Source organism: Mizuhopecten yessoensis, unplaced genomic scaffold (genome assembly GCF_002113885.1).
Source record: "Mizuhopecten yessoensis strain PY_sf001 unplaced genomic scaffold, ASM211388v2 scaffold785, whole genome shotgun sequence".
Taxonomy (NCBI): Eukaryota; Metazoa; Mollusca; class Bivalvia; order Pectinida; family Pectinidae; genus Mizuhopecten; species Mizuhopecten yessoensis.
In genome coordinates this window covers 18,052-30,752 of record NW_018403720.1, presented here as the reverse complement: position 1 = coordinate 30,752, position 12,701 = coordinate 18,052, and the positions used below count along the sequence as shown (strand labels likewise).

At 38.0% G+C, this 12,701-nt stretch overlaps 1 protein-coding gene across 1 annotated transcript in view; it reads left to right on the top strand.

The window, feature by feature from the left end:
* Positions 1–12,701, top strand: part of LOC110452848 (beta-ureidopropionase-like) — a 37,285-nt gene that overhangs the window by 18,895 nt on the left and 5,689 nt on the right. Inside the window, exons 4-7 of the mRNA XM_021501565.1 lie at positions 2,359–2,453; positions 3,230–3,314; positions 3,781–3,857; positions 7,367–7,421. Coding sequence (XP_021357240.1) covers positions 2,359–2,453; positions 3,230–3,314; positions 3,781–3,857; positions 7,367–7,421 — 312 coding nt within the window. The remainder of the gene's footprint in view (positions 1–2,358; positions 2,454–3,229; positions 3,315–3,780; positions 3,858–7,366; positions 7,422–12,701) is intronic.

The following is a 12,701-nucleotide window of genomic DNA, read 5'->3' as shown; positions in this document are numbered from 1 at the left end:
CTCATCTTATCATTGACACTTGATGATGTGTGAAACAGAGTTACTAAACGCCTACCCTTTCCACACAATCTAGCAATATCTGATGCTTCAAGAGATTTCTTCACCACTAAATTTATGCGATGGCCATAGCATCCAAAACGGGGCCATTTCAAAATTTCGAAGGCTTTCTTCTCGTTAGCAGCATTGTCGGTAGTAGCCACTGTTTCTGGCAAACACCACTCATTCTTTATTTCCTCAAGTGATTTTGCAAGTTTTTCTGAGGTGTGAGAACCTTCCATTTTTTTTGTACTTAAAACTGCTGACTTCATGTTCCAAGTTTTGTCAATGTAATGAATGGTGGTTGTTTGATAGCTCTCTGTGCTAGTACTCGTCCATCCATCATGTGTTATGCCAACCCCATCACAAGACCGAATATCTTTTTTTATTTTTTCTTGAATGTCTAATTTCTTAGCTTGAAGTGTAGACATGAGTTTTTTTCTATTGGGTAACTTGTATCTGAAATAATAAAACAGTTTTTTTCGTTTCAGTTTGAAATGTTTCTTCTCAGGGTGCTTGAATACATTCTAAGATTATTCTTAATTCTAAATACAAACTGTACTGAAAATTATCATTGGATGTTACATTCCACCAAGTTTATAAAAGTCAAGTCAATGAACTTTCCTTAACATGAAACATGGAATGTGTTTATTGGCAGACTATTGTGCTGTTTTAATTTACATAATATCATAATTATGTGCTGTTGGGTCTGACTAAAGAGAACAATTTAGGTTCAACTTCACCATGACTGTATATACCTTGGATCCTATTCTTTTAAGAAAGTGATAAAATGTTCATTTTCAACTAGGCTGGGAGGCATCACTTTCCCAATGATTAGTTTATAAAGTGCGTTGTCTATCCTTTCTCTTCGTTCTTGGCTCAAAAAAGTAGATCCTGTGACAATATCACTTCGTTTTGTAAATGCTAACAAAATTGTTGGCTGGACTAACTTTGTATCAGCTTTGGCGGTGTGTGATTGTGTCGATTTTTCAGATGGCAACCTGTGTTCACCATCAATATGCGCTCTGAAATTTGTAGTGTTTCCTGAAAATGACAGAAGCAAAAGCATAAAGTTATTACTTTATAAGTATGTGTGGCAAGCGTTCTGCTACAATTGAGTTTACAAATGAAACGTATATTCTACGTCAGAGTACGTCAGCTTACCCGTGTTTCTGTATATCTTCCGACACAGACGACAAACGGCTTGGCTTGTATTAAGATTCTGGCGTGTAGGTGGTTCATCATGTTTAATTTTGTAAAATCCAAAAAATGTCCATACATCCGATTTAGTTTTGGACCCTGTATTCGGATAGATTTCCTTGAGCTGTTCCTCCGCAGCCGCCATCTTTGCCCATGATACTTCGAGTTGCGTCCCCTGGCGCGCGCGCTCGGTTACATATTATGAGGTTCGTTTGTTTCGGTACCTTACCCGATGATCGATTGTTGATGTTTACCATCGATCATCGGCATCGAGTTGCTATAAACGATCGCTAATCGATCCTTGCCGACCATCGTCCCAACACTACCTGTAGCTTTATTTTAGATCACTTTTAAGGTTACAAGTGTGAGATTTATACCAGGTGAGCGATGCAGGCCCATTGGGCCTCTTGTTAATTATGTATCCTAAAAAACCCTGTATATAACTGAAAACACTTCAATAAATCTCATATGTTATTGCATCATCGGTCTTTCACGTGCATAAAACCGTACCCACACACGAAAACTTTGTTATTGACTCCTAGTCTTCGTCGTGTAGATGCTTTACTAGCAAAACACGTGCAAAATTTGACACTCCCAGGTGTGTAGTCAACAATGTGAAATTTGATAATTGGACTGTTCTCATTGAAATAATTGAAATAAGTATTATTTTCACACAGATGTTATTACTAGTTGGATATCTAAAAGGTTGGCATTATTGTTATTCGTATGTTTCTTTCTTTCAGGGCCGTTTGTTTTGGGGGGAAGAGGGTGGGGGGAGGGAATGTTAGTTCAAAATCGTGAAAGTGTTCTATTTATATTAGTACTTGTTACCAAGAAAGTAAATTCTAAAATGTCCGTGCTTCTTTAAATACGACAGGCGGAAGAGATTGTCATTGGATCTCAAAACCAGATTTATTGTTTTTATTTCAATTGAAAGCGTTTTTTCTTGCACTGTCAGCTTTAACATAGGTACAGTCTTTGAGAGAGGACTAAAATGACTTGTAAAATTCTATTGAATGTCTGTTGGGCAAAACGTGAGCATACAAGACACGTTTATTCAAGTGTAGGTAAGGCTGCAATGTCTACATGAACAATTACTCAGTGTTGTGTTACATTTTGTAGCCATGCCATTTGCCTTCTGTACCAGAGAGAAGCATCCCTGGTGTGACTTTGCAGAATCAGCAGAAAATGGGGCCACAACCAAACTATTACAGGAGGTAACACAATTATCAGCTTTGCTTTTCATATTTAGCTTGGCACATAAGTACATTTTCACATTTAAAATTAGCTTAGTTTAAACTTAAGACTGTGACCATAGGCCAATTTCAGTTACCTTGCCCCAGCCAAGTAAAAGTATTAATATTGTTATTGCATTTTGAAATTTTCGTCGTTGATAATAATTATTAAAGAAAGACCTATTTTAACTAGCATATGTGTAAACCAGAAATGTCAGCTCTTTGAAGTTAATATTGTGATAAACATATAAATTAACATAAAACATAACATCACACACATCAGAAGATAATTACAGATAACTCATTCATAAAATAGATTCATGAAAAAAAAATGAAAAAAAAGAGAAGATGATATCCCAGGTTTCTAATTGATTAATTAGTTAACTAGTTAGTTAATCAACTAGTTGAAAGTATAATGAAAATAGAGTTCTGATGAAAATGAAATCCAAATAAAACAAAGCAGCATGGAGCATATATAAAAATAAGTTGCTCGAGAACACTGGTATATTACACAAGTACTTGTATTTAAAGTCTATCAAGTGGAATATTTATACAATATAGCAAAGACTAACATTTACTGTACGTACACTAATATAGAAATATAGAAAACGGTATAAAATGTTAGGTAGGTGGAGCCTCCAAGGCGTGGATCAGCCTCCCCCTGAAGTTTACCTCTGGTTTTACATGTGTAGGCTGAACCTTACCACCTTTACTGTTCATTGGTTGTGTTCTGGTATTCTGTCCTATTCTGTCCACAGCTTGCCAAAAAGTACAACATGGTGATCGTGTCTCCTATCCTGGAGAGAGATGAGACGCATGGAGATATTCTGGCCAACACAGCAGGTAGATATATGAAGGTTATGTTTGTTTTGAGTAATACATTTAAGTTCCCTTTCACAGTTTATTTTCTCCTATTGTTACATGTTTTCTACATTACCCATTGTAACTGTTCCAAATCTGTCAATACTAAGTCATTGTGAAAAGGCTTCCTTACACCATAACTTAAGTCAATCCTTTTTGACCCTTGACCTCTTATAAAAATGTTATGCTTTACTAGAAATAGGGCACAAGTAAATATTACAACTAATCAAAAACGAAAAAGGTGTTATGGTAAATAATCTGCAATAAGTGCAGGAAGCTAACATATAATCTCTTGCTCAAAGTAGTGGGTTTGGCTTTTAGCAGGCCACTAAAATATCATTGTTTGCATTTCTACTGAACTGCAATAGATAAGTGTAAAATTATTACCGGACATCAGCTTATTGCTGGATGAATATATTTATCCTTCGCGGCTCCCTGTATTTTTCAGTGGTGATATCTAACACTGGTCAGGTACTTGGTAAATCCAGGAAGAACCATATCCCCAGAGTTGGTGACTTCAATGAGGTAAGTATTTCACAGCCTGTGCTGTAGGAAACTGTGGAACCTGTTTAATTTTTTCAGCAAAAAGAAATTGTTTGAAATAGCATTGCCTGTTAAGGATGTACTATTCTGAGGTTTCCATCACATTCAAGTCTCGTTTTGATCTCGTGTAAGGGGTTTCATAATATTTAACAAATTATGATCAATTTTAATGACCAATTCCGCGACCATTTTGAAAATGTTTATTTCTTGCGCTTCACAAAAGGCCAAAATGTCACCTTTTTGACATTAGATTGATCACTTAAATCGTCATTGTGTTGGCATTTTTATTGTAGCAAATTCATTATTGCTGTACAACTTTATAATGTTCAGTAAAGCAATGAAGTGGAAACTATACATTTTTGATAAAAAAAAATACATCATGTAACTGAAGCACTTTTGATTTTTGACCTCAAAATGATGAAAAATAACACAAATAATAATGGGACAAAAAATGAAGCACGTGGAGTATCATGGAATATCATGGAATGTCATGGTTTAATGGTTGTTTTAGAAAGAAAAACCTATTTTCTTTTGATCCATTATATATTTTAAAAAGTTTAATGGCAGAACTTTTTATATCAAGTGTTAAATCTGCAAAAAATGGTGAAAAATGAGTATTTTGTCATAAAAAAATAAGGGGTAGGGGTAGTTTAAATTACATCCTTTACAAAATACCTGTGCAAAAAAAATATACTACATAGTTTTAGGGGTTTTAGTCACCCCAGGGGGAACCCCAGCGGGGACTATTAATTTCGGTTTAAGTCCAAGATTTTGACATCTGTTTCCGACCACTGTTAAGGGCTTTCATGTGTTTGCTTCTGTCGCTATTTACAAGCTCTTGGATAACTCAGATATCGATTTTCCTTGAAAAAGGAATAGATCTAACATACAACCTAAAGGCGTTCCGAATTTCAAACTGAAGATGGTCAGCATATGAACCAGGCACCTTTGAGGTTCCCAAAGGGGTAGACTGTTATATTATATGTTGCTATTGATTGATTTAGATATTTCATGTCTGACCAACGACTACATTGGTAAAATTTCTTTTTAAACCAATAGAAATTTTGTAATAAGATGTTCAGGTAGAAAAGCTCAATAACGTCTCTTTTTCTTTATCATCATTTCACGCCAAGGCTCGCGCTTGTAGTCGCCGCTGGCTCCAATGGCGAAAGTAAAACATGTTTGGCAATTTGAAACTACTCTTGGCGAAAATGTTGATGGGGGGCTTTATTTAAGTTTTAGAATTTTTGTAGTGATAACTGTTTCTAGAGCAATTGTTACAGGTAAATTAAGCCCCATGACATCACTGTGTACCAGATGTCACGGCTGAATGCATTTTCGATGAATGGCAAGGTCAGGTATTGGAACTCTTTTGTGTTTTGACAAAATGGTCACCTCATCTCAACACGACTCCGTCTGTAATCAAAACGTCAATTATCAAATTATGGCTACATTGTCTAGTTCTGAGGGGTGCTTTGTGGAGAACAATAGGTTAAGTTAGGGTCTGGAAAAGGGTTGTTTTAATTGGATTAGCGTAGATAAATCTCGTGAAGTGAGGCGAGGCAATAACTAGACACGGGTGTGTTTTTACATTGGATGCAGCTGAGATATTTTTAATGACTTTCTTTTGTAGTTGCCAGGGCACTTCAAATGGCATGTATACAACTTGAATTGTGTCAATCTTGCACTCTGATCGAGACGACAAATTTCTAATATTTTTAGCTCACCTGGTCCGAAGGACCAAGGTGAGCTTATGCCATACCGCAGCGTCCGTCGTCCGTCGTTCGTTGTCCTGCGTCCTGCGTCCGTCGTCCGTCAACTTTACACTACTAGTCATGAACCACTGAGCGGATTTTAACAAAATTTGGTGTGAAGCATCCTTGGGTGAAGAAGAACCAATTTTGTATAAATGGTGGGTCTGGCCCCCGCGGGGCTCAATAGGGGAAATATAGCAAATTCTTTAAAATCATTCTTCTTCTGTAGGAATGGAAGGATTTGTTCCATATTTGGTCTGAAGCATCCTTGGGTAAAAGGGAACAAATTTTGTATAAACTATGGGTCTGGCTCACCAAGGGCCTGAGGGGCGGGGCCCAATAGGGGAAACATGGCAAATTATTCTTTAAAATCCTTCTTCTTCTGTAGGAATGAAAGGATTTGGTCCACATTTGGTCAGAAGCATCCTTGGGCAAAGGGGAACAAAGATTGTATAAATGGTGGGTCTGGCCTCCCTGGGGGCTTAGGGGCGGGGCCGAATAGGGGAAATATAGCAAACTCTTTAAAATCCTTCTTCTTCTGTAGGAATGAAAGGATTTGTTCTATATTTGGTCTGAAGCATTCTTGGGTGAAGTGGAACCAATTTTGTATAAATGGTGTGTCTGGCCCCCCTGTAGGCAGAGAGGTGGGGCTNCGGGGCCCAATAGGGAAAATAGAGGTAAAACCTTTAAAATCCTTTTCTGACCATCGGGATAAAGGGATTTTATCCTTATTTAGTGTGGAGCATCCTTGGGTGACGGTGACTCAATTTTATATAATTGGTGGGTATGACCCCCATAGGGGCATAGGGGTGGGGCTCTGTTTGAAGTTTGTTCTCTATATCTCAAGTACTGGATGGATCTTTCTGAAATTTCATATGTACTAACAGCACCTACCATGGAGTGCTATATCTTTACTTCATACCGATTACTTTAATTATATTCAGGTGAGCGATACAGGCCCTCTGGGCCTCTTGTTTCTTGTATGTAAATATATTGACATTTTTACCAACAAATGATTTTTACTGAGAATTATCAACTGATGATATGGAGATAAATAACGACCAATACAATACCAGTAAAACATAGTGATGGGGATGTCTTTTTTTTCCCCATTTTCACAGATGAAATATCTCATCCTGGCACTTTGGCCTGTTTGAATGTGGAATGCCTTGAAATTGGGATGCAGAAGGCCAGGGAATGTCACAGAAATTTAAAAAAAATGAAATTATTTGCAGTATTTGGGTTTTATGGTCATAAAACATTGAACATTTTCTTCAAGTAAATCAACCACATGCTTTCTTATTATATCCATGTGTTCGCATGGTTACCTAAACAGCTTGAATGCATATACACCTGGTCATTGCGCTGGTCATTGTTACACCATTTTGATTGACTGGTGGAAATCTGTCAGTTGTAGCTTGGTCAATGATTTATTATACTGAAAATAATCATACAGGAGATGGGGTGACTTTCATGGCATTTTGACATATTTCTAAATATTGCCTAGTTTTACATACAGACTGCTTCCCCAAGTAAAAAATGTTTTAGGAATAACTTTCTAATTTCAGTAAAAATCTCATATTTCTAATAGAATAAATTCTATTCACAATTCTATCTACAATTCATGTAGGAACAGTATGCTAGTATGATCTTAAGTTTAGTTTTCAATCTGTTGAGCATTGATGTATAACATGATATTAACCTTGCTTTCTTTATGCTTGTTTGACCTGGCTTCAGTCGACTTACTACTTGGAGGGAGACACAGGTCACAAGGTGTTCCAGACACAGTTTGGTAAGTTGTAGGTTCAGTAGAAAATATAAACTTTATTTATTTAACAACAATTATGAAACAAGTTTTTACAACTTATACCAATCACTCTTTGTTGGCCTGGATGTTAGTGCGTGGGGAGTCTTACTGTAAGAATAGTTAGAAACCTAGAGAAAACCCACATGGTCAGGAAGATAACCCCATACCTTATCACGTCCAATCAAGGAATCAAAGCCTGGCCACCCTGGTGAAAGGCATGTGGACTATCCACTGCACCAAATGACCACTGTTTGGTAGTGGTAAGTTGTACATGTATGTTTTGTAGTGGTAAGTTGTACACGTCTGTTGGGTATTGGTAAGTTGTACATGTCTGTTGTGTAGTGGTAAGTTGTACATGTATGTTGGGTAGTGGTAAGTTGTAAACATCTGTTGGGTAGTGGTAAGTTGTACATGACTGTTGGGTAGTGGTAAGTTGTACATGTATGTTGGGTAATGGTAAGTTGTACATGTTTATATGGTAGTGGTAAGTTGTACATGTTTATACGGTAGTGGTAAACATCTGTTGGGTAGTGGTAAGTTGTACATGTCTGTTGGGTAGAGGTAAGTTGTACACGTCTGTTGTTGGGTAGTGGTAAGTTGTACAGGTCTGTTGGGTAGTGGTAAGTTGTACATGTATGTTGTGTAGTGGTAAGTTGTACATGTCTGTTGGGTAGTAGTAAGTTGTACATGTATGTTGGGTAGTGGTAATTATATATAAGTTGTACGTGTATGTTGGGTAGTGGTAAGTTGTACATGTACGTTGGGTAGTGGTAAGTTGTACATGTATGTTGGATAGTGGTAAGTTGTACATGTCTGTTGGGTGGTGGTAATTATATATAAGTTGTACATGGATGTTGGGTCGTGGTAAGTTGTACATGTATGTTGGGGAGTGGTAAGTTGTACATGTATGTGTTGTGTAGTGGTAAGTTGAACATGTTTGTTTGGTAGTGGTAAGTTGTAAATGTATGTTGGGTAGTGGTAAATTGTACATGTATGTTGGGTAGTGGTCAGTTGTACATGTATGTTGGGTAGTGGTAAGTTGTACAGGTATGTTGGATAGTGGTAAGTTGTACATGTCTGTTGGGTGGTGGTAATTATATATAAGTTATACATGGATGTTGGGTCGTGGTAAGTTGTACATGTATGTTGGGTAGTGGTGAGTTGTACATGTATGGTGGGTAGTGGTAATTTATACATGTTTGTACGGTAGTGGTAAGTTGTACATGTCTTCTGTGTAGTGGTAAGTTGTACATGTATGTTGGGTAGTGGCAAGTTGTACATGTATGTTGGGAAGTGGTAAGTTGTACACGTCTGTTTGGTAGTGGTAAGTTGGACATGTATGTTGGGAAGTGGTAAATTTTACATGTCTGTTGGGTAGTGGTAATTATATATAAGTTGTACATGTCTGTTGGGTAGTGGTAATTTATACATGTTTGTACGGTAGTGGTAATGGGTACATGTCTGTTGTGTAGTGGTAAGTTTTACCTGTATGTTGGGTAGTGGTAAGTTGTACATGTATGTTGTGTAGTGGCAAGTTGTACATGTATGTTTGGTAGTGGTAAGTTGTACATGTATGCTGGGTAGTGGTAAGTTGTACATGTCTGTTGGGTAGTGGTAAGTTCTACACGTCTGTTGTTGGGTAGTGGTAAGTTGTACACGTCTGTTGTTGGGTAGTGGGAAGTTGTACAGGTCTGTTGGGTAGTGGTAAGTTGTACATGAATGTTGTGTAGTGGTAAGTTGTACATGTCTGTTGTGTAGTGGTAAGTTGTACATGTATGTTTGGTAGTGGTAATTTATACATGTTTGTATGGTAGTGGTAAGTTGTACATGTCTGTTGTGTAGTGGTAAGTTTTACCTGTATGTTGGGTAGTGGTAAGTTGTACATGTACGTTGGGTAGTGGTAAGTTGTACATGTATGTTGGATAGTGGTAAGTTGTACATGTCTGTTGGGTGGTGGTAATTATATATAAGTTATACATGGATGTTGGGTCGTGGTAAGTTGTACATGTATGTTGGGGAGTGGTAAGTTGTACATGTCTGTTGGGTAGTGGCAATTATATATAAGATGTACATGTATGTTGTGTAGTGGTAAGTTGTACATGTATGTTGGATAGTGGTAAGTTGTACATGTCTGTTGGGTGGTGGTAATTATATATAAGTTGTACATGGATGTTGGGTAGTGGTAAATTGTACATGTATGTTGGGTAGTGGTCAGTTGTACATGTCTGTTGGGTAGTGGTAATTATATATAAGTTGCACATGTATGTTGGGTAGTGGTAAGTTGTACAGGTATGTTGGATAGTGGTAAGTTGTACATGTCTGTTGGGTGGTGGTAATTATATATAAGTTGTACATGGATGTTGGGTAGTGGTAAATTGTACATGTATGTTGGATAGTGGTAAGTTGTACATGTCTGTTGGGTGGTGGTAATTATATATAAGTTATACATGGATGTTGGGTCGTGGTAAGTTGTACATGTATGTTGGGTAGTGGTGAGTTGTACATGTATGGTGGGTAGTGGTAATTTATACATGTTTGTACGGTAGTGGTAAGTTGTACATGTCTTCTGTGTAGTGGTAAGTTGTACATGTATGTTGGATAGTGGTAAGTTGTACATGTCTGTTGGGTGGTGGTAATTATATATAAGTTGTACATGGATGTTGGGTAGTGGTAAATTGTACATGTATGTTGGATAGTGGTAAGTTGTACATGTCTGTTGGGTGGTGGTAATTATATATAAGTTGTACATGGATGTTGGGTAGTGGTAAATTGTACATGTATGTTGGATAGTGGTAAGTTGTACATGTCTGTTGGGTGGTGGTAATTATATATAAGTTGTACATGGATGTTGGGGAGTGGTAAATTGTACATGTATGTTGGGTAGTGGTCAGTTGTACATGTATGTTGGGTAGTGGTAAATTGTACATGTATGTTGGATAGTGGTAAGTTGTACATGTCTGTTGGGTGGTGGTAATTATATATAAGTTATACATGGATGTTGGGTCGTGGTAAGTTGTACATGTATGTTGGGTAGTGGCAAGTTGTACATGTATGTTGGGAAGTGGTAAGTTGTACACGTCTGTTTGGTAGTGGTAAGTTGGACATGTATGTTGGGAAGTGGTAAATTTTACATGTCTGTTGGTTTGTGGTAATTATATATAAGTTGTACATGTATGTTGGGTAGTGGTAATTTATACATGTTTATACGGTAGTGGTAAGTTGTACACATTTGTTTGGTAGTGGTAAGTTGTACATGTCTGTTTGGTAGTGGTAATTATATATAAGTTGTGCATGTATGTTGGGTAGTGGTAAGTTGTACACGTCTGTTGGGTAGTGGTAAGTTGTACATGTATGTTGGGTAGTGGTAAGTTGTACACATCTGTTTGGTAGTGGTAAGTTGTACATGTATGTTGGGTAATGGTAAGTTGTACACGTCTGTTGTGTAGTGGTAGGTTGTACATGTATGATGGGTAGTGGTAGTTTATACATGTTTGTACGGTAGTGGTAAGTTGTACATGTATGTTGGGTAGTGGTGAGTTGTACATGTATGTTGGGTAGTGGTAAGTTGTACATGTCTGTTGGGTAGTGGTAATTATATATAAGTTGTACATGTATGTTGGGTAGTGGTGAGTTGTACATGTATGTTGGGTAGTGGCAAGTTGTACATGTCTGTGGTGTAGTGGTAAGTTGTACATGTACGTTGGGTAGTGGTAAGTTTTACATGTCTGTTGGGTAGTGGTAAGTTGTACACGTCTGTTGGGTTGTGGTAAGTTGTACATGTCTGTTGGGTAGTGGTAATTATATACAAGTTGTGCATGTATGTTGGGTAGTGGTAAGTTGTACACATCTGTTTGGTAGTGGTAAGTTGTACGTGTATGTTGGGTAATGGTAAGTTGTACACGTCTGTTGTGTAGTGGTAGGTTGTACATGTATGATGGGTAGTGGTAGTTTATACATGTTTGGGTAGTGGTAAGTTGTACATGTCTGTTGGGTAGTGGTAATTATATACAAGTTGTGCATGTATGTTGGGTAGTGGTAAGTTGTACACATCTATTGTGTAGTGGTAAGTTGTACATGTATGGTTGGTAGTGGTAATTTATGCATGTTTGTACGGTAGTGGTAAGTTGTACATGTATGTTGTGTAGTGGGAAGTTGTACATGTATGTTGGGTAGTGGTAAGTTGTACATGTCTGTTGGGTAGTGGTAATTATATACAAGTTGTGCATGTATGTTGGGTAGTGGTAAGTTGTACACATCTATTGGGTAGTGGTAAGTTGTACATGTATGGTTGGTAGTGGTAATTTATGCATGTTTGTACGGTAGTGGTAAGTTGTACATGTCTGTTGTGTAGTGGTAAGTTGTACATGTATGTTGGGAAGTGGTAAGTTGTACATGTATGTTGGGTAGTGGCAAGTTGTACATGTATGTTGGGAAGTGGTAAGTTGTACATGTATGTTGGGTAGTGGTGAGTTGTACATGTATGTTGGGTAGTGGCAAGTTGTACATGTATGTTGGGAAGTGGTAAGTTGTACATGTATGTTGGGTAGTGGTGAGTTGTACATGTATGTTGGGTAGTGGCAAGTTGTACATGTATGTTGGGTAGTGGTAAGTTGTACATGTCTGTGGTGTAGTGGTAAGTTGTACATGTACGTTGGGTAGTGGTAAGTTTTACATGTCTGTTGGGTAGTGGTAAGTTGTACACGTCTGTTGTTGGGTAGTGGTAAGTTGTACACATCTGTTGGGTAGTGGTAAGTTGTACATGTATGTTGTGTAGTGGTATGTTTTACATGTATGTTGGGTAGTGGTAAGTTGTACATGTCTGTTGGGTAGTGGTAAGTTGTACACGTCTGTTGAGTAGTGGTAAGTTGTACATGTATGTTGGGTAGTGGTAAGTTGTACACGTCTGTTGGGTAGTGGTAAGTTGGACGGGGCCCAATAAGGGATATAGAGGAATAGCTTTCATATCCATTTTTAGCTCACCTGGCCCGAAGGGCCATGTGAGCTTATCCCATGGTGCAGCGTCCGGCGTCCGGCGTCCGGCTTCCGTCGTTCGGCGTCCGTCAACTTTTTAGGTCACCTGAGCTTTAGCTCAAGTGACCTATTGCTATCTGTTTTCGTCCGTCGTCGTCCGTCGTCCGTCGTCCGTCGTCCGTCGGCCGTTAACATTTTACATTTCAAACTTAAAGTCAAGTTCTGCTGGGCCGATTGAACTGAAAGTTGGTAGGAATGATCGCCTCATGGTCCTGACAAAGTGTTGTTATTTTT